The sequence below is a fragment of the Myotis myotis genome, unplaced genomic scaffold (genome assembly GCF_014108235.1).
Source record: "Myotis myotis isolate mMyoMyo1 unplaced genomic scaffold, mMyoMyo1.p scaffold_m19_p_23, whole genome shotgun sequence".
Lineage (NCBI taxonomy): Eukaryota > Metazoa > Chordata > Mammalia > Chiroptera > Vespertilionidae > Myotis > Myotis myotis.
In genome coordinates this window covers 14,912-37,533 of record NW_023416328.1, presented here as the reverse complement: position 1 = coordinate 37,533, position 22,622 = coordinate 14,912, and the positions used below count along the sequence as shown (strand labels likewise).

Sequence of the window (22,622 nt, the reverse complement as noted above, 5' to 3'; positions counted from 1 at the left end):
AAGTTTTCCTTAACTAGAAATACCACAGATTTGAAGGCTTAGAACTCAGAGATCTCATAAAGCACTTTCCTAAAACTCTCTATATTACAGATCAGGGAACTGAGACCCAGAGGTGAAATATTTACTCATTCCTATGCTCCCCCTCAGCCCCACGTGACTCTAAAAGTTTAACATATGTCCTTTTTAATTCAAAAATGCAAGTATCTACATTTAAAAGAGCAATTTAGATTTTAGAAATTTTCTATGGAATTTGGAAAAGTTGGTATATTCACTCTTATTTGAAATGTCTGTTAGACTGCCTTAAAAAATTTTTTTAAAAGATTGGGGCTTCCTCATTGATTATATCAGAAGATTCTATTTGGGGTTAACCTTTATGTCATATGGGGGAAGGGGTTATGTACATCACACACACACACACAAACACAGACACACACACACACGGGGGTTATGTACATCACACACACACACACACACACACACACACACACACACACAGAATAACAGTACACTGTTCTTGTGGCCTTTGTCTACCATGTGGACAACTGATGTCACAAAAAGTGACAGCTGTGTTCCTCTATCCCCTCCGAGGCTTAGGGACCGTTCCGGAAGACAGGGGCATGTGAGATTATAAGAGCTGATCATGCGGGGTGGAGTGTTAGGCAAAACGATTTCTGGTGCTTGATGAGACTGATGCCATTTTAAGCGAGTAGCTCATAGTGACAGCCAGGCCTGTATCATTTGAAAGGAATGTTCTTATGTAGACAAATAGGCCCATTAAGCTGTTTACTGCTCTGAAATATACAGGGCTACTGATCTGGTTGGGAACCAAGAAAAACCTCCAGGGAAAGAAATGAATTAATAAATAATTTCGTTTTCAAATATTCACCAAGCCTGCAGACATTCATAAAAATGAATTGAAAGAAGGACCTAGGAGTTTCCACCCTGTTTTAACCTTAAGGCTATCAAAATTAAATACTGTAAACACCAAAAGATAAAAATATTTTAAAACAAAAAATATATAGTTTGCACATACTTTTCATGAATCTTCAAGACTCGATGGACTATAGGAATCTCTCTTCCTTCTATTCTAAAAACAACAATTTCTCCCACTCGTATGGGATCTTCCACTCGATTTGTTAGGAAGAGAAGATCTCCTCTATGAAATGCAGGTTCCATGCTGCCACTGGGAGAGACAGAAGAATACAGCAAAGAGAAAGTCAGAGATTAAATTTACTTTCAAAATTAGATATTCAACAAAATAACCTCAAGTATCACCTTTGAAATATACCCAATACCTTAACAAATATATTGACGACATAAATGTATATTGTTCTGAAAATATGGTTTCCTCAGACTAAGGAGTTATACTAAAGGTCTCTTTAGTTGTTAGCATTTATTAACTACTTCCATTTCAAGCAGTACTATTCAGCGGAGCTTAAATCTTTGAAAAGGGCAATGCTACTGATTCTTTAACCTTTTAAAATTTCAAGTGACAAACAGAATGAACTTTATAATCACTGCTCTTATCCTCACTGCTTCTGAAAACAATAAACACATTCAAATATTCAAATGAGAACGTCTCCTGCCATTTATAAAGTTACAGACCAAGATGACCTTATGATTTCAAACCACGAAGAAGTAAGAGCTCAAGTCAAAGAACAGTCAGCTCCAGAGATAATGCTTGTGTTATCAATTTATTTATTTTAAAAAGAAAAACAAGAGAGAAAACCAAGGACGAGAGAAGAGATTTTTGCCTCAGAATTTCAGAAATAAGCAAAGCATTAATTTCCATAGAGGAAAAACTCATCTCTCACCAAGTGCTTCAAAGGTCCTAAGATATGTGCATTCATAAGGAACCTTTTCTTTCCATGAGGAAGAAGGCAATCAGTAATATTTTCAGAAACTCAAGCTCCAGTTTGCAATAATAATAGATTTAGTAAGAAGAAAATGGATAGACAAGGGATAAAAATCAAGACAGTGTTCTCTGTTTGAAGACTCTGGACTCTCTACATAAGGAGACTGGCTGAGGCTTAGGGAGGCCTGAAGTTAAACATCCAGGCAATGATAAAGGAGAGATCTGAACCAAGGGAGTCCAGTGAAATCCACTCTCACTGTGCCAAACTGCCTTCGAGTCACTCTAGAAATTTAAGTACAAAGTATTACAATAATATTTGCATTTAAGAACCATCACTTCAGAAGCTTTAGATATACAGAAGTCATTCAAATATTTATTGAATTAATAAGTAGAATGGATGAGAAGGTAGATTTGGAGACCAGTTGTGCAGGCTATTACTTAGAATTCACATTTTGCAAATATTAAAAGTTTTATTTAAAAAATAGACACAGGAGAATAAGGGCAAAAATACAGAGAAAAGGATGTATATACAGAATTACCTCAATTATATAAGAAATACTATGTGAAAAAAGAGACCAGAGTGTTAACAATTATATCCCAGAGCTATGGGTGACTTAGTTTCATCTAGATTATTGTGTGTGTTTTTTCAACATTTCATATAATGAAAACATACTAACTTTTTTCCTGATTGTAAAAGCAGTTTTTTAAAGGTCACTGCAACAGCCCAGGCTGCTGAGGAGGAAATGATGAGGGCCTGAAATAGAACAACAGCAGGGGGACGACTTATAAAGGGTAGAACAGAGATCAGGAAAAGAACAAACCTGATGGCCAACTAGATATGACAGAACGACTCCTACGTTTTAACACTGGCAACTGAGTAGATGACAGTGATAGCCACAGAAAAATGAGGAAAAAGAACAGGGCTGTGAGAAAAGATGAACTTCACTTTTCATTACATGGGGTTCCAGGTGCCTGGTTGACGTGCAGGTGCAAGTGTCCAGTGTGGGGTGAAAACAGTTTAGATACCAGGGAAGAAAGGTAGATGAGAGATGAACAGATTTAAAAGTTCAGCTATAGATGACAATTAAACAGATAAGCCCTAGCTGGTTTTGGCTCAGTGGATAGAGCGTCAGTCCGCCGATTCTGGTCAAGGGCACATACCTGGTTTGTGGGCTCGATCCCCAGTAGGGGGCGTGCAGGAGGCAGCCAGTCAATGATTCTCTCATCTTGATGTTTCTATCTCTCTCTTCCTTCCTCTCTGAAATCAATATATTAAAAAAAAACACAACACAGATAAAAGTGTGCAGTGAGAGGACCATTAAATGAATAAATCAGGGGAGCCCTGGCTGGGTGGCTCAGTTGGTTGGAGCATCAACCTGTACACCGTAAGGTGTGCGTTCAGTTCCCAGTCAGGGTACATGTCTAGGTTGCTGGTCTGATCCCCATTCGGGGGTGTGTGTGTGTGTCAGAGGCAACTGATCAATGTTTCTCACATCAATGATTCTCTCTCTCTCTTCCTTGTGTCTAAAATCAGTAAAAATATATTCTCAGGTGAGGATTTAAAAAAGAAAGAAACCAGGAGAAAGTTATTTATTTTTATTATTTTTTATTAATTTTAGAGATAGAGAGGGGAGAGAGAGACAGAGAGAGAGAGAGAGAGAAAGGAAAATTGATTTGTAGTTCCATTTATTCATTTATCCATTGGATGATTCTCATATGTGCCCTGATCAGGAATAGAACTCACAACCCTGACATATTGGGATGATGCTCTAACCAACTGAGCTACCCGGCCAGGACCAGGGAAAACTTTTTAAACATTAAATAAATTATTAGTAACCTTCTTATATTTTTTGATTAAACTATACTTTTAAATTTAAACATCAATCATGAACAATTTTATAAGATGTTATGTATAAATTATTGAAATATTTTAAAATTGGCTTCAGCTCTGTGAAAAGTTTTCAATGTTCCCTGAAACTTTAGTTAATAAAATAAATAAGAAGTATTTGTCTTTATCTCTAATGGCTTCACAAAGGTCCTAAAAGTGGATTCTCAGTTGGCCTGAGCCTTCTGAGGCATATTTGATTCAGATAAAAATTATATTCCTTACAGTAACATGAAACCCTGGCCAGGCCACCCAATCACATGGATTGTCTTTCTCTAATGACTGCTCCTTCCAGCCCTGACTAGAGTCTCTTCTAAAATGACTTGGTCTCTTTTTTCTTTCCTTTTTAAAAAAAATGTATTTTATTGATTTTTTTACAGAGAGGAAGGGAGAGGGATAGAGAGTTAGAAACATCGATGAGAGAGAAACATTGATCAGCTGCCTCCTGCACACCTCCCACTGGGGATGTGCCCGCAACCAAGGTACATGCCCTTGACCGGAATCGAACCTGGGACCCTTGAGTCCACAGGCCAACGCTCTATCCACTGAGCCAAACCGGTTAGGGCTAATTTCTTTCTTTAAAATATGGGTTTTTTTTTATTTGAGAGAGAGAGAAAGGGAGAGGGAGAGAGATAGAAACATCAGTGAAAGAGAATCAGTGATCAGCTGCCTCCTGGGTGCGCCTACTGGGTATTGAGCCTGCAACCTGGGCATGTGCCGACCGGGAATCAAACCGTAACCTCTAGGTTCATGGGTCGACACTCAACCTGTGAGCCACACTGGCCAGGCTAATTTCTTAATTCTACATTAGCAATCAGAAAAGTTTAGTATATACATAACCTAGCTACCAAATAACTTATCTAACCACAAGTCCCTACTAATTACAAATTTTCCAGCTATAACAAAACTGGGCTATTTTCAGAACCATCAATGAGCAAGTTCTGAGTCATTTGATTGTCTTTAAACATCTCCACTGAAGGAAACTCAATCTGAAGTTATCCCAGAAGAGTACCCACACGTGCCTCCCTGGACCCTCTCTCCACACCTGTTCCCCACAGAGCCAATTCGTGTGGCTTCCCCTTCTGTCGGTGTTTGGACACTTCACCAACCGAAGCTCTCCCTGAATCCAGGACTGTCTGGGAACTTCAGGCCACATGATTTTAGAATTGGAAAGGTCTTCTGACATCATCTAGATCCGGCCTTCAGTTCATTGATGAAACTTTGGTTCAGTGAATAAGTGACTTGCCCAATGGTGTAGTCAGACAATGAAAGCAACAGAGATCCAATTCTCTATACTTTCCCAGCTAATAAAACCCATACATTTCTGGGGATCTCTAAAGTTATAGTTGCATTTGATTATTAATAAAAACAGAATTAAGGTAAAGTAAGACACTGGAGACCCAGTGCGTCCAACCACTTGTTGCTGGAAGTATATCCTATACCAGTGGTCGCCAACTGATGGTCCTCGGACCAATGGTGGTCCGTGAGGTCAGAAAGGTTGGCGACCACTGTCCTATACAATAATGAAGGAGTCAAATTCATCTTGTTGAGAGTAATGTACTATTAATTAGACTCTAGATAATGTTAATGATTCAGTTTATTTTATGTTTATACTCCATTATCTCCAGAAAAGACTTGGGAGAGCTTTTATAATTAAGCCCAAAATAGGACAGAACCATAATGACTCAATTAAGTAACCAAGTGGTAATTTCCCAAAAATGAGTAAATTAAGTTTTTAAAGCACTAACATTAGGAATATAAGGAGGGGGAAGAAGTACAGTGGAGAAAAAAATTCAGTACTACTTGTCACTTTAAGAGAGGCATTAGTAGCCTGGCCAGCGTGGCTCAGTGGTTGAACACTGACCTATGAATCAGGAGGGTTTGATTCCCGGTCAGGGCACATGCCTAGGCTGCGGGCTCAATCCCCAGTGTGGGGCATGCAGGAGGCAGCCGATCAATGATTCTCTCTCATCATTGCTGTTTCTCTCTCTCTCTCCCTCTCCCTTCCTCTCTGAAATCAATTAAAATATACTTTTTTTAAAAAAAGAGATGGCATTAGTATATTCAAGATTCCTGAAGTCTATTTAGAAGTGATATTTAAAGGTCAGCAGGAAATAGGGAAATAATTAGTGATGCCTGCACCAGCACTGAGAACATGCTGCAGAAAAACAATTTCTTTGCAGATGATATAATCTAGCAAACAAACAACTAAATACCAGCGTAATGTATCAAAGGGAAGAGCAAGAAGACAGAGAAGAACTTCAGGAAAATGAAGTACATTGAAACACCTTCTTAAGGGATGTGCTGAAAACAAAGCTCACGTAGTAAATGTTTTGGAGAGAGGTCAGAAGCCCTTTGGGGTCTGAATGTGCAGAGTCTAACATGTTGAGAATTTCTCACAATTGAGAAACAGTAACTCATTTTCTTCCAGGCCCTCTTCTGGGAAGGAGAGGGGTTTCTAGAGGAATGATACAACAGTGATTCAATGTCTCAGCGCTTCTCCCAAGCAATGCCATGCAACGCCATGCCTTGAAAAAAAAATTACCTGAGCACCACTACAATTGGACTTTCACTTCCAGTTACGACCATTAGCCCCTTCCAGATCATTAGTGCTGAGGAGACAATCATTCCAAAATTTAGGACTTGATAATACAGCTGTAAGAACAAAGGAGAAGAGATTAGACCTACGATTATCCCCACCCAGGCAAGAACTGAGGGTAGAATCAATTTAAAGGTGTCAAGTAGCACTAGTACAGCAGCTGAAGTTCGAAAACAGTCTTTAAAACTCTAATAATGACACAATCAGCCTTCTCTCTCTCGCCCCAGGTGCCCTGCTCCATTTTGTTTACTAAAATACGTTACATTTATATAACTTATTATTTTCAGAACCTTTCACTTGTTATTTCATTTGTACGTTCACAACCATTCAGCTTCAATCCAATCACGATCATGATACATACCAGCCAACAGTGACAAACCTGTGCTTTTTTATTTTTATTTTTTAATATATATTTTATTGATTTTCTACAGAGAGGAAGGGAGAGAGACAGAGAGCCAGAAACATCGATGAGAGAGAAACATCGATCAGCTGCCTCCTGCACATCTCCTATTGGGGATGTGCCCGCAACCCAGGTACATGCCCCCGACCGGAATCGAACCCAGGACCCCTCAGTCCACAGGCCGACGCTCTATCCACTGAGCCAAACCGGTTTCGGCCAAACCTGTGCTTTTGAATTCCTCTCGTACTCACTTGTCTACAATATTTACCCCTTGATAATCATGGCTGTTCCATGACATTTAATCCCACCCCTCATCTTACAGCTGAGGAAATTTAGTCTGAGAGAGAGGAAGTGACTTCGCCAAAATCAGACAACTTGTCAGTCATATAGTTTGGACTTGAAGGCCAGCCTTCTTTCTTTCTTAACACATCTGCATAATTACTTGACAAATTGTAAAATTCTATGACTTGAATAAGCAAACGCAATACTAGAGAGGCAGTGTAAATGAGGGAAATAATCGGCGCTAATTGTGTGGGTGTAAGGCTGCATAACGGGTAAAAGTAGAGAGGATGACTGGACACCATGGTAGATGGTTCAAGAAATGAAAAGATGGTGTTGCCCTAACCGGTTTGGCTCAGTGGATAGAGTGTCGGCTTGAGAACTCAAGGGTCCCAGGTTCGATTCCAGTCAAGGGCATGTACCGGTTGCGGGCACATCCCCAGTAGGAGGTGTGCAGGAAGCAGCTGATCGATGTTTCTCTCTCATCGATGTTTCTAACTCTCTATTCCTCTCCCTTCCTCTCTGCAAAAATCAAGAAAATATTTTTAAAAAAGAAAGAAAAGATGGTGTTGAAGAGTCCTGGGAGAATGTGAAAAAGCATATTATTAAGCTCAGATTATACACAACCTTGAATGTACCACTGAAAATGTGAACCTGAAAAGACATTCATAAGATGCTTTAAAGTGAAAAAAAACAAAAATTTCAAAAATATGCACAATGTAAGCTTGCTTTTGTTATTTTAAAAATATATATGGCATGTGAACAATCCATAAGACAACTGTTCTAGTCCGAAAATTCAGTACCGTGGAAATAAACATGGGAGACTGTTCTAGATTTAAAATAACTAAAGAGATATAACCGAGGACAGAAAACTCAGCAAAATAAAAGTGATGGTAACTTTAAATACTATCATTTAACAGGCCATAACCTGATAGTTATGTACTGTTCATTTATCTATTATAGTTATCAAACATACCAATTATATTTCTATTCTTGTAAGAGATATCTGAAGTTCAACATATAGGGTATTTTCATAGGAGTCAGACTTCCTGCAGTTTTAAGCAAAGACAGAAGTGACCATGGGAGCAAAATGTGTCAGAGCTACAAAATAGCTGACCTGCCCTGGGTGGCATTGCTCAGTGGTTAGAGCACCGGCCTGTGCACCCAAGGGCTGTGGGTTCAATTCCACTCAAGGGCACTCAAGGGCATGTACTACCTGAGTTGCAGGTCTGAACCCTGGCCCGTGCTGGGGTGCGTGCGGGAGGCAAATCAATTGAAGTGTCTCTGTCACATAGATATATGTTTCTCTCCCCTCCCTGGCTCCCCACCTCCCTTCCAATCTAAAAACCATTGGAAAAAAATATCCTCACTCCTACGGTGAGGATAAAAAAAATAAAATAGCAGTTGGCCTGAAGTCTTATCTTAGGACCTCAAACTAACAGACTCATAACCCATAACCACAATTTCCCTGCTTTCTAACTCACAGAAGTGATCAGAAGCTAGGGTATTGGAGGCAGGCACACTGACAGCAGCAAAATGTAAAACCGATGGCACTGGCAAAACTGAAGCATGTTCAGATCAGACACGGTTACCATGGCCCAGTAAAGTCACTGCTTGTCCCAGCGAGAATCTTTAATGATAATGACAACAAAAATCCTGAATAGTCAAAACAGGCATAATATCAATAACAGTAACACAAGTCTCATTTTAAAAAATTTGTTACTGTTTTACAATCTGACAAATGAAAACATATCTATTCAATACACAGGTACAGTAGCTTCATTCATAATGGCCTCAAATTGGTAAAAAAAAAGTCCATCAATAGATGAATACACTGCAATATTTCCACACACTAGGATACTGTTCAGAAAGAGAAAGAATGAACTACTGCCGAAACCGGTTTGGCTCCGTGGATAGAGCGTCGGCCTGCGGACTGAAAGGTCCCAGGTTCGATTCCGGTCAAGGGCATGTACCTGGGTTGTGGGCACATCCCCAGTAGGAGATATGCAGGAGGCACCTGATCGATGTTTCTAACTCTCTATCTCTCTCCCTTCCTCTCTATAAAAAATCAATAAAATATATTTAAAAAATAAAAAAAAGAATGAACTACTGATACAACACAGAATCTCAAAAATACGTTTAAGCCAAGTTGGAGTAACAGGGACAAGTTACCTCCCTGCCTGAAATAACTAAGTAACGCTGGACAAAACATATGAAACAACGGGTTTCAGACATTGAACACGTGACTGCATCCACGTAGCACAGGACTGTGATTGCTTAGAAAGGAGAAACTTGCCCCAACGGACAGACTGGAGTTTCTAGAACAAGGGCGAAGGGGAATGCAGACAGAGCCTGGAAGGCTCCTTGACTTGAGGAGAAAGAACCGGGAGCTTGAGGAGGCAAAGGTAGCTAGAGACCCGGGGCAGGATGGAAATGAGAGCGACACAAAGGTCTGCAGAGGGTCTCTGCTCAAGTCCTCAGCAGAAAGACCACCAGCGATGATCAGCAAATGCCTCTGAAGGAATTAACAAGGATGCAAAAGAACCATCTAAATGGGGCAGGAATAGCTTGAACTCTTGAAATAACAGCAGACTTCCTGAAAGTACTCAGAAAAAAACTATCAACCTGCCCTAACCGGTTTGGCTCAGTGGATAGAGTGTCGGCCTGCGGACTGAAGGGTCCCAGGTTCGAATCCGGTCAGGGGCATGTTCCTTGATTGCGGGCACATCCCCAGTGGGGGGTGTGCAAGAGGTAGCTGATCGATGGTTCTCTCACTGATGTTTCTAACTCTCTATCCCTCTCCCTTCCTCCCTGTAAAAAATCAGTAAGCTATATAAAAAAATACAAAAACCCCCCAAAAAACCCAAAACAAACAAACAAAAACCTATCAACCTAAAATTCCATACCTGGAGAAATTTCTTCCAAAAATGAAGGCAATGCCCTGGCCAGTTTTCTCAGTGGATAGAGCACTGGCCTGTGGACTGAAGGGTTCCAGGTTCAATTCTGGTCAAGGGCACGTACCTTGGTGGCAGGCTTGATCAATTCCCAGCCCTGCTCAGGTGCATGTGGAAGGCAACCAACCGCTGTCTCTCTCTCTCTCAGATCGATGTTTCTCTCTCCCCCGATCCTTCCACTCTCTCTAAAAATCAATGGAAAAATATCCTCAGGTGAGGATTAACAAACAAAAAGAAAGGCAAGGGGGGGACGAGTGTGGGAGAGAAGGGGTCAATGGGAGGGGAAGGCATCTGTAATATTTTCAACAATAAAGGTTAAAAAAAAACACACGAAGGCAAGCCCTCGCCTGTATGGCTCAGTTAGTTGGGCGTTGTCCTATGCATGGAAAGGTCGTGGGTTCGATTCCCAGTCAGGGCACAAACCCAGGTTTCAGGCTTGATCGCAGGTACAAGGCATGGAGGAGGCAGCGGATCGACGGTTCCCTCTCACATCAATGTTTCTCTCTCTTTCTCTCTCTCTCTCCTTCCCTCCTTCCCTCTCCCCCCCTTCCTCTCTCTCTAAAAATCAATAAAAAATACCTTTTTAAAGAATGGAGACATGCCTAGCCAGCATGGCTCAGTGGTTGAGCATTGACCTATGAACCAGGAGGTCACGGTTTGATTCCAGGTCAGGGCACATGACTGAGTTGTGGGGTCGATCTCCAGTGGGGGGTGTGCAGGAGGCAGCCAATCAATGATTCTCTCTCATCATTGATGTTACTCTCTCTCCCTCTCTGAAATCAATAAAAGTATATTTCTTAAAAAAAAGAATGGAGACAAAATTAAACCTTTTCAAAGGCACAAAAACTCAAATATAATTCACCACAAGCAGACCTACATTACGAAAAAGAAGTTTTTAAAAGTCCTCTAAGCAAAAAGAACATACCAAATGAAATCTGGATTTACACACAGAAATGAAGCACACTAGATATAGTATATGATGGTAAACATATTTTTTTCTTATTTAAAATTTGTGGGGGTAAAAAAAAAAAGTGTGGGAGATACCTAAAGTAGTACACAGAGGGAATTTTATAGCAATAAAGGCCTCAAATCATACATTGTGCTTTTGTTTACACTCAGTTCAAATATTTTGTAATTTCTCTTGTGATTCTCCTTTGACCTATGGGTTATTTAGAAATACACTGTTTAATTTACAAATATTTGTAGCTTTCCCAAAGTAAACTTCTACCTTAAAACACTAGGAAAAGCAAATGAAACCCAAAGTAACTCACAGAAAGGAAATACTATTAAAGAAAGAGGAGAGCCCTACCCAGTTTGGCTCAGTGGATAGAGCATAGGCCTGTGGACCAAAGGGTCCTGGGTTCGATTCCAGTCAAGGGCACACACCTCGGTTACAGGCACCCAGCCCTGACCAAGGGCGTGTGGGAGGCAACCAATCGATCTCTCTCTCTCACATCGGTGCTTCTCTGTCTTTCCCTCTTCCTTCCATTCTCTCTAAAAATCAATGGAAAAAATATCCTTGAGTGAGGGGGAAAAACGAGGAAAAATAATGAATCAAAAGACAGAAAACAGCCATAACCGGTTTGGCTCAGTGGATGGAGCACCAGCCTGCGGACTGAGGGGTCCCAGGTTCGATTCCGGTCAAGGGCATGTGCCTTGGTTGCCGGCACATCCCAGATGGGGGGTGTGCAGGAGGCAGCTGATCGATGTTTCTCTCTCATCGATGTTTCTAACTTTCTATCCCTCTCCCTTCCTCTCTGTAAAAAATCAATAAAATATATTTTAAAAAGACAGAAAACAAAAAGAAAAACAATCGAATAAAAAATGAGCACTCTGAGTTCAATTAGCCAGGCTAATCAGGAAAAAAAGAGAGAAGATATAAATTACTAATATCAGGCCCTGGTCAGCTAGCTCAGTTGTTTAGAGCGTCATTCCAATACACCAAGGTTGCAGGTTCCACTCCTTGTCAGGGCACATACAAGAACCAACCAATGAGTGCATAAATAAGTGGAACAAATCAACGTTTCTCTCTCTTCCTCTCTAAAATAAATTTAAAAAAAGAATGTAACTGTTTAAAGAAAGTACTAATCTCAGGAAGGAATGAGAGTGGTGACATCACTAGAGTAACTACATATTAATTTGTATTGAAATACAATTATTAAAAGGATAAGTATTATGAATATTATACCGATATATTACCAATTCCTTGAGACAAGCTAACACAGCTCACTGAAGAAAAAATAGATAAACTGAATAGACCTATATCTATTAAAGAAATGGGATCTATAGTTTAAAAGCCTCCCCACAAGGAAAAACACCAGGCTCAGATGGCATTCACTGGTGTATTCTATCAAGCATTTAATGAAAAAAGAAAAAAAAAATCCTAACAATTCTACACCAACTCTTCCAGAAAAATGCAGAAGAAATACTTCCCAATTCATTCTATGCTTTCTTTCTTCTGAGTGACACAAGTGGTCTTTTGAGGACAGTATGGCACCAGCGAGGCACCAACAGCACTTGGTGGGGCTGGGCTGTCTAACGCCCTCCAGTATGTGGTAAATGCTCCGAATCAGCAACCAATCTATGGGTCATTTCTTCTACAGCAGGACTCACTCGTCTGGAATTAAAGGGTGAGAATAAGAGTGGCTGCTGTCACCCATCTTTACAACTCTGGGTTGTATGGGTTTACAGGTTTTCATTCCCAAAGGAGATGCCCTTCCGCCAGGGGACACGCTGATTCCATTAGACTGGATGTTGAGATTGCCACCTGACCACATTGGGCTCCTCATGCCAGTGCACCAAAATGCAGAGGCCAGGGGGTTATTTACTGGCCAGGTAATTGGTCCTGACCATCAGACAAGTAATGAGGGACGTATAACTGGAATACAGAGAATCCTGAGAAAACAACAATCCCATTCAAGCAGGACTACGTATGACATTAACCCTTTAGTAATGGGGTCATAGGGGTTGGGGTCACTCCACTGGGCAAGATATTATGACCAACTTAGGTTCTTGCTGAGGGCTAAGGAATATGGAATGATTAACGGAAGAAAAAAAATACAGCTATGACCATGTGGCCAAATATAAAAACAAGGAATGGCTGCATATTAGACAGAAGCATAATTTTGCTTTTCTCTTTATTTAAAAAGTGAAACATGATTAAGAGGTGTGCATAGCCTGGCCGGCGTGGCTCAGTGGTTGAGCATCGCCCGATGAACCAGGAGGTCATGGTTCGATTCCCGGTCAGGGCACATGCCCAGGTTGTGGGCTTGACCCCCAGTGTGGGGCCTGCAGGAGGCAGCTGATCAATGACTCTCTATCACTGATAATTTTATCTTTCTCTCCCTCTCCCTTCCTCTCTGGAATCAATAAAATTATATTTTTTAAAAAAAGAGGTGCATAGATGTTGAGTAGATAAAGGATTGACTATAGTGGTTTTGTACTTTGCCAACTTGGCTAACAAAGCTTGAACTAGGTTTCCCCTAACCCCTTCCCTGGTCTGCGTTGCTTGGCCAAAAGGAGAACTCTGCCAAAGATCTGGAAAGTGAAAAGGGAACCAATTGCTATTTTGTTGAAGTTAACTGTGGTTAGAGATGGTAAGAGACATCATTAAGGGCCTGGCTTGTCCTCTCTCTCCCCTGCCCCATGTCCAGAGCATCCGACTAATAGAGACCAGTGTAGAGACAACAGCCTTATGCTTCATCTACTCCCCTTTGGTGTGGTCCCACTCCATCAGGAAGATTTGAAATTCTGACCAACTCCACGGCAAGCATGGATATGTCTACCCCTAACAGTGCTTCGGAAGAGGTAGCTGGTGATATTTTTCTGATTCTCCACCTCTCAGTTTTAGACTCTTACTCATCCAGCTTCTCCCACAATTGTGTTAAGATCTTAGTCCTATAATAAATCCCTTAATTCCCCAATAATATTTATAGTGGTTCTGTTTCCCAGACTAAACCCTGACCAATAAACCATGTTTTCCAGACAACACTTTCTGCCCCTGTGGACATCTTCTGTTTGGATACTATAGCTCACCTCCTTCCTTCAAGTCAGAAAAGAGAACTTTTGGGAGAGAAGTTATAATCACAATTTCTGCTTATGAGCAGCTCATTTTTGTTGTTGTAGGTCTGTGCCATCTAGCCATGGAAATGAGTGATCATGCTTGTCTCTATGACCATGGAGAGGATATGATGACGAAAAAAAAATACTAACTAAAAAATGACATGTTGGCCCTGGCCGGGTAGCTCAGTTGGTTGGAGTGCTGTTCCATACACCACAAAGGTGGCAGGTTCAATTCTCGGTCAGGCATACACAGGAGGCAACTGATCAATGGTTCTCTCTCTTCCTCCCTCTCTAAACTCAAAATTTATATATATATATATATATAGATAGATATATATAGATAGATAGATAGATATATAGATAGATATATAGATATATAGATATATATACACACACACATATATATATTAAATTACATTAAAAATAAAGGTAATAAATACTCTAAAGTCACAAGTTCCTAATTATTTCACTGCATTTTATTATTAACCTATGTTCTTGAGGTCATATTTTTTTCTCTATTGTATCCATAGGTGCATGCTACCACATTTCTTCCTAATTCTACATTCAATGATGTCACGTTAGTAGCTTGAAATTAGCCATTAACAGTATTTACACCACAGAAATAGGCAAACTCTACAAATCTGGATTTCATAGATTAAGGAACGTTTCAGGAAAATGGTGATCAGAAAGAATGCCAGGGGGGTTCTAAAGATAGTTAAATACACAAGGTTTGAATAGAACAATGTTCATAGAGACATTGATACGAAACAGGTAGGAAAGGTAGACTGGAACAAGACTGAAACAGTGAGAAACGGCAGGCTGTAAAATGACTGGGACTTACAGCAAAGGCCTTTCTAAGACAATGGGGAGATACTGAAGGTGTGAGGCAATAGTGTATAGCAGGGGTCCTCAAACTTTTTAAACAGGGGGCCAGTTCACTGTCCCTCAGACCGTTGGAGGGCCGGACTATAGTTTAAAAAAAAAACTATGAACAAATTCCTATGCACACTGCACATATCTTATTTTGAAGTAAAAAAACAAAACGGGAACAAATACAACATTTGTATTTGCAAGTGGCCCGTGGGCCGTAGTTTGAGGACCCCTGGTGTACAGGATGCAGGGAAGGTAATGAAACACTTTATTTTTGAAAACTGTGAAGCAGACCCTAAAAAATTATATTACATATAATAAACAAGTCTTGAGTAAGGCATTAAAAATCCATTATAACTCAAAGCTCCAAAGAATACATAGTCTGTGATTCCATTTATATAAAATGCAAACCCATCTATACCGACCAAAAGCAAATCCGTGGTTGCCAAGTGCTAGGGGAGAGACGAACTACAAAGGGGCACAGGGGTCTTGTATGTGATAGAAATGCTCTCTTATCTTGATTGTGATGGGTGTATGTAGCTGTAGGAACTGATCAAATAAAACACTTAAATGGATGGGGTTCATTGTACTCGAGCATTCCTCTATGAACCTAAGGGGAAAAACACAGTTACAGCTTAAATATATTAACCAGACATTTGATATGTATTTAGGTGTGAATGAAGAAGTTATGCAATGACAGCAATTTTAGAGAAGCAAAAACCAAACTCATAGTTTCCTCTTTTCATGTGATGAGCTCAGTATCTATAAACACTATCAATTCCTTCCCCCAGAAGTTATGTACAGGCCAAACCTCATTTCTTTATTTTCCCTCACCCCATTCCCACACTATCCAACTCCTCCCATTTCCTCCTCACCACCACTGGGAGGGTGTTCATTTTCTTCATCTCAGTAATGGGAAGAACGTTACCTACCTCAAATGCACATATAACACTTGACACATAGCAAATTAGCCTTAACTATTTTCTACACATTTATGCTCATGGAAAGCAGAGTCTGTCTTATGTATCTCTGCATTTCTCTCACTGTATTTAGCAGAAGGTACAATAAACAGTAGCCCCCCAAATAAGTACTTCTTCAGAGAAATGTCTGTAGTACCCAGAAATTCAGATATGGATGGAAAAGACACCACCACGCAACATCAGGGAGAATCTGAAGGGTTACCTTCAAGACATAAATGTTCTGTGCAATTTGAAAAGAATGATCAGTGATGACTGAAGGAATTAAGAAGCATCTCTAAGAGGAGGTGACACTGAGGTCGCTAAAATCTGAAGGGGACTAAGGGGAGGCTGCACATCTACTTCCCTAACCGGTATTTGTAAACACTGCAAAATGCAAGTCCACGAGGAAAAATCTTTAATAGTGACACCAGGATAAGTCTTAATAGTCAAATACTGCAAAAAAGGCAAGCAAACGAGGCTCTAGAGACAGGCACTCGATGCAGAAGATGAAAAGGAGCAACTTTTCCTAACGACTGCACAATCCCAACAGCATTCCCAATACCATTTGACATCCGATCTAGATAAATTCTAGACGCTCAAGACGGAGTAAGATTTAAGGATAAAATGAGATCTAAATATCCAAGATCCCTGTGCCACTAACACTGGGCGTTATGGTATACCCGAGGATTCGGAGGGCTGCCACCTTCATGCTAAACGGACTCTCGAGGGCAAGTATAGTAACTGTTCCGACTCCAAGTCAGACGTGGTCCAAGGAAAAGGCAGTGCAGGCCACTGGGGCCAACAGTCCGAGGAGGGCTGGTGACCTGCTGAAAGCAGCAAAGCGGCGTTTGTGGGGCCTACCACCGCCTCCCCGAGCACCCCGGGTGCAGGGAGCTGCTCAATCTAGCCTCCGGGTTGCATGGGAGTCGCTGCGATGGGAGGAACCCCGAGTTTGCCGCCTGGCGAAGTCTAACACAATGAGCAACCCCAACTCCCACTCACAAAGCGTCCTCGGGTTTCCATGCGCGCCTCAGCCTCATTGGGAGGAAGGGAAGGTGAAGACCGGCTTCCCGCGCCACCCCCAGCAGGCCCCAGATTAACTAGGGGCTAATAATAATAATAATTAATAATAATAGTAGGGGGGCGGACCTAGCGACCTCTGGCCTCAGACTCCACAAAGAGATGGTCTAGGCGTCAGCCCGGCTCAGGGGTTCAGGGGCTCAGGGGCCCAGAGGCCCGCAGGACCCGCAGGACCCGCAGTGGCAGCGCCCAAGGGACAAGAGGAGCCCGGGGAAACAGCGGGCGGCCAACCTCACCTGCCGCTTGTTCATCCGCCGCACATCGTCCAAAAAATCTAGAGACAGCATGGTGGGGCCGGTGAGGAGGACACCGGCAGAAGAGAGGGCGCGATCTGACCGGCGGGCGGAACGACCGACGCCGGGCTGAGCTCGCACTGGACAGGACCCGCGGCGCCCTCACTTCCGCTTCCGGGGCGGCAACCGGCGCGGCCCGCCCCTTCGCTGCCCGGAGTGGGCAAAGGGGCTCGCGACCTGCCTGATCCGGCCTTCCGGCCTGGCCTCGCTGTAGGAGGGCTCTCCCCCTCCGGACGTCGCCGGCTGAGAACCGACCGGGGCCCACTTCCGCGCTCGGCCCCGCGGCCCGTCGCGGAGGACCCCCCCCACCCGGGGTTGAAGGGAAGCCGCCTTGCAACTTCCGGGGGGCGGGCGCTCGTGCATGTCTGGCCAATGGGAAGCCGCGTCTCCGGCGTCTGAGGCCAGAAGCGGCCCCTGAGTGGCTGGCGCGGTTAAGCCCGCCCCGGGTCCGGGTGTGGCACTAGACGTGTGGCCCCGCCGAGCGGTCTCAAGTAGGGGCGGGGCGAGGGGGGAGGTGCTCCGGGGAACTGACAGCAGAGATGGTTTCAATAAGTGCTTTTCCCGTAAAGGTGGAGGATGCGAGAGACTTTGAAAGCACACCTGGATCTCTCAAATTTAAGAAACCCTTCGTTGGCGAGAAAACAACCCTGTCGATTAGAAAGTAACCAAACCGTGTAAGAGCGTGATGAGAAAACGAGGGGTGCGGGTAATCAGGGAGCCTCTTTCTCCCTGAACTTGACTTCGATAATGGAATCTGACTACCTCCTTGACCTCTACCTCCTGCACCTTGATGTAACCCTTCCCTCGCTGCCTTCTGTCACGCTGCACTATAAACAGCCTTTGCTTTGAGTAGCTGAAGCTCCTAATATGCATCTAGGGCAGTGGTTCTCAACCTTCCTAATGCCGCGACCCTTTAATACAGTTCCTCATGCTGTGGTGACCCCCAATTTCATTGTTACAAATTGAACATAATTAAAGCATTGTGATTCATCACAAAAACAATATGTAATTATATATGTGTTTTCCGATGGTCTTAGGTGACCCCCTGTGAAAGGGTCGTTCAACCCCCAAAGGGGTCGGGATCCACAGGTTGAGAACCGCTGATCTAGGGCAAGAAGGACCAGAGCTGGTCTCTTGCTATTATTTCTATCTTTTTGAAATACTGTTTATAGAAAAAAGAAAAGAAAAGGAAAGAAAAAAGAAAGAAGATACTGTTTGTCTCACCTTGGGGGACACGGCCCTTCTTACCTTTTCCCCCCCAGCATCTTACATGAAATAAACACTCAAAAAATTGTATTTTCAAATGAATGAACGGGAGGCCTTAAAACCCAGCAGGCCCAACCCTCCCCGACAGATGCATCCAGCAAGACTCTAAGGATGGGATTATCCTCACTCAACTCAATGAGGAGGGTGGCCTGGCAGTGCTTGCTCTGGGCTAAAAGAGGATTTATCAAATTAAAAATCGGAAGTCATAGCCCTAGTCCCCAGAGAGTTTTCAGTATCATTTGCAGCAAGGGAAAAAAAAAGTGTCATGAAAAGAAACAAGTTAAGGTATAACTGCTAGCCTCTACATTCTCTAGAAACACAGAGAAGAAAAGGAATATTCCAGGCATGGCCTTGGTCAAAGCAGACTTCTGAGGGAAGCTGGGCCACAGTTGGGCCAGCTTTGCATTATAAAAGAGGAAGCATAGTGTCAAGCACAGATTAGAAGTGGGGTTAGGTGTGGGGAGGTGGCTAACACTCAGGCTTCCTTTCTGGGCGCTTATAGTCTCAAGGACAGACTGAGTGAGAAATAATTGGAGTGAAAAGAGTGCATTAGGGCCCTAGCCGGTTTGGCTCAGTGGATAGAGCGTCGGCCTGCGGACTGAAGGGTCCCAGGTTCGATTCCGGTCAAGGGCATGTACCTTGGTTGCAGGCACATCCCCAGTGGGTGGTATGCAGGAGGCAGCTGATCCATGCTTCTCTCTCATCGATGTTTCTAACGCTGTCCCTCTCCCTTCCTCTCTGTAAAAAATCAATAATATATATATATATATATATATATATATATTTTTTTTTTTTTTAAAAAGAATGCATTAGGAAGGAATAGGACTGGGCTGGATTAATATAAACTGGGTAGATCTGGTGAGGCTTAATGAGGTTTCCCTGTAGTGCTGGGGAGGAAACACTGTCTCTTATGAAAATAATTCAGATATTTAGGACAGGTGATCCCAGACTAGATAAAGTCATAAGCCAAAGGAATTAAATTTTCCAAATGTGGGACTCTGACATGCTATTTTCTCTGCCCACTGTGCTGCCAATTTTCCCAACACATAAGTCCATCAATCACAATGGCATGTCTGGTATTTTCCTTCATATATAGACTGCTGGTCTGCCTAAAGGAGGCACCTTATTATAGAGATTAAGTCAGACGCACTCGACTTTGAATCACAGATCAACCACTCACTAGCTGTGTGATCTTGGGCCTATCAGTTAACTCTTTTTTTATCCTCACTTTTCTGGTGTGTAAAGTGGGAATAAAAAAATCATTTATATCGTTTGAAGATTAAACAAGATAGTACACATGAATACAGCTGTTGACACAATGGATGACAAATGGTGAGTGTACGATAAATGTTAGTAGTTATTATTAAAACAAGAAGTGGCTTCCACCTGATGTCCAAATGCTCAGGGCTAAGAAAGTCTGTCATTAGAGTTGAGCCCGGGCTAATCATTTCTGTACGAATTAAGGGTGTCTACCAGCAGAAGCAAAGTAGACTCCATTTTTTATTTTTTATTTTTATTTATTTTAAAAATATATTTTATTGATTTTTTTACAGAGAGGAAGGGAGAGAGATAGAGACTTAGAAATATTGATGAGAGAAACATCAATTAGCTGCCTCCTGCACACTCCCTACTGGGGATGTGCCCGCAACCAAGGTACATGCCCTTGACTGGAATCGAACCCGGGACCCTTCAGTCCGCAGGCTGACCCTCTATCCACTGAGCCAAACCGGTCAGGGCTAGACTCTATTTTTTTAAAAGGTTACTCAAAATAACCATGACCTCACCAGTTTCTCCTTGTCCTTCTGCATGAAGGAAGTAGTGGATGGAAGGAGAAGGTCCGCTATGACCCTTCTGGGAAAGGAAGTGGCCCGGGTATATTAGGGCAAGCCACATCGGGAACTTAGCTCCTCCTGGCACCATCTCCCCAAAGGGAGGACCCATCTACCCAGCCTCCCCATCGACAGGCCAGGGACTAAAGAAATGGGGCTTTCTGTCTGCCTGCCAACCCATCAGAGACCTTTTTGTTTGTTTGTTTTTTAGTTTTTTTATGCAGCAGCTCTGTATAACATGAGGTGTCAGGAAAAAAAATCTCATTCCCCAAATCAAAAGTGCCTTCTGTGCACAGAGATTATTAGAGTCACTCAAGCCTCTCTGGAAGATTTTTGGAGCGCTCTCTTTAAAAAGGCCTGGACAGCTGCAGAGACAGCTGGGGAAGGAAGCACCAGCCTTCTGGGTTGGTATGTGTGTATACTGTGGTGGGGGGTCGGAGCTGCCAGTTTCCTGCTTGGCCATTCTGACTTGGCTAACAGGGGCCTTGCTGTTTGTTGTATAAGCTCTTACAGAGGAGAGGGCTGCGCTGTGAATCTGGGGGTCCTGTGGGTGAAGGGCCAAGAGTGGAGGCAACTTAGCCTCTCCCTGTAACCTGGGCTTCCACCTCCTGTCACTGGTTACTTGCCTTTTGGGATTTTGCATCTTAGAGTTTAATGACAGGGGATTGGCTCTTCTTGATAGCTTAAGGCAGTGGTTCTCAACCTTCTGGCCCTTTAAATACAGTTGCTCATGTTGTGACCCAACCATAAAATTATTTTCGTTGCTACTTCATAACTGTAATGTTGCTACTGTGATGAATCGTCATGTAAATATCTGATATGCAGGATGGTCTTAGGCGAACCCTGTGAAAGGGTCGGTCGACCGCCAAAGGGGTCGCGGCCCACAGGTTGAGAACTGCTGGCTTAAGGGATCCTATGGGAATTTGTTGAGGAAGTGAATCCCTGCAGGAAATGTGGCTTGTATAAATCTGGATTTGAATATAATGTTCTCTTAACGAAACCACATTCAAAGATATCATTAGCAATCATTTATATATGCAGTCAAGGAATAAAAAACATTTACCTACAGGATGCTGGCGCTTGTGTTGACATGCATGATTTGGCCACTGAGTTTGATCCTGAAATTCTTTTGTTTTTCTTCTTTATATTTCTTTATTGATTTCAGAGAGGAAGGGAGAAGGAGAGAGAGATAGAAACATCAATGATGAGAGAGAATCGTTGATCGGCTGCCTCCTGCACACCCCCAACTGGGGATCGAGCCTGCAACCCAGGCATGTGCCCTTGGCCGGAATTGAACCTGGGACCCTTCAGTCCACAGGCTGACGCTCTATCCACTGAGCCAAGCCGGCTAGGGCGACCCTGAAATTCTTAGCCAACCCCTCACCCTCCAATCCTGGGCAAACACAGTCCCAAGATAAGACAGAGGGGTTAATGAAGTGAGCTCTGAAGCCAAAATGCTCTACCCCTTACAGACTGTGACACTAGACAAGTTACATCTCCTTTCTGTACCTCAGTTTCTTTATCTGTAAACACAGGGATTGTGGTATCTTGGGGTTTTTATGGAGATCAACTGAGGTAAGACTGTAAACCAATAGAATAAAGCCTGACACTTCCTATATAAATAAAGAGCTAATATGCTAATTAGACTGGATGGTGGAAGGACCTTCCAGAATGACAAGTGGGCAGGGGGTGGGCCCGGGAGGCAGCCGGGGCCACAAGGGCTGAGCCACCTTGCACGAATTTTGTGCATCAGCCTCTAGTACTAAATAATGGTTATTATTATCAGGATGTCCTTCTGAATCAAGGGAATGGTGAAATTGAGACAGAGAGTGATTCAAACTGGCCCCATCCAGCATCCTGACTCACCTTCCTCCTCCTCCTCCCTTGCACAATCACTCCCTTAAGCACTAAGCCCACGGGACAATGAGGTTTTGATCAGGATCAAATAATCTTAGGAGCAAAGCCTTGGGTATATTGACCACACAGACACAGTTTTGGTCACACTAGAGATAAAATCTAGGCCTCAGTTGTGTTTCAGCTCCAGGCCCAGAAAAGCAACAAAACCAGATGAAGCGAGTGCACTGCGGGCTGACAGCAGGACCAGATGCAACGACCAATGACTCCCTCCCCTAGCGTGAACAATCGGTAGAGACCACAACCCTGAAAGGACACACCAGGAAAGCTGACGAGTATTCTATTGAGAACCTCCTCTGAGACCTCCCCTAAAATTCCTGCCTTTAGAAAACAGATAAAAAATCCTTAAGGCGAAGGACCCAGTGCGCTCACCCTGT

General features: G+C 42.8%; 1 protein-coding gene across 3 annotated transcripts in view; it reads right to left on the bottom strand.

Moving 5' to 3' along the window:
* SEC11A (SEC11 homolog A, signal peptidase complex subunit) overlaps window positions 1–17,547 on the bottom strand; it is a 29,897-nt gene extending 12,350 nt beyond the window's left edge. For 2 of the 3 annotated variants that reach the window (XR_004975180.1, XM_036355704.1), the window contains exons 1-3: window positions 17,180–17,535; window positions 6,286–6,395; window positions 1,034–1,183 (exon numbers count right to left, since the gene is read on the bottom strand). Coding sequence is in view for 2 of the 3 variants with exons in the window: in XM_036355704.1 (XP_036211597.1) it covers window positions 1,034–1,183; window positions 6,286–6,395; window positions 17,180–17,230 (311 nt within the window). In the remaining variant the exon portion in view is untranslated. Of the gene's footprint in view, window positions 1–1,033; window positions 1,184–6,285; window positions 6,396–17,179 lie in introns of all 3 variants that reach the window. The other variant, XM_036355705.1, reaches the window with a different exon arrangement.
* Between the last annotated feature and the right edge of the window lie 5,075 nt (window positions 17,548–22,622).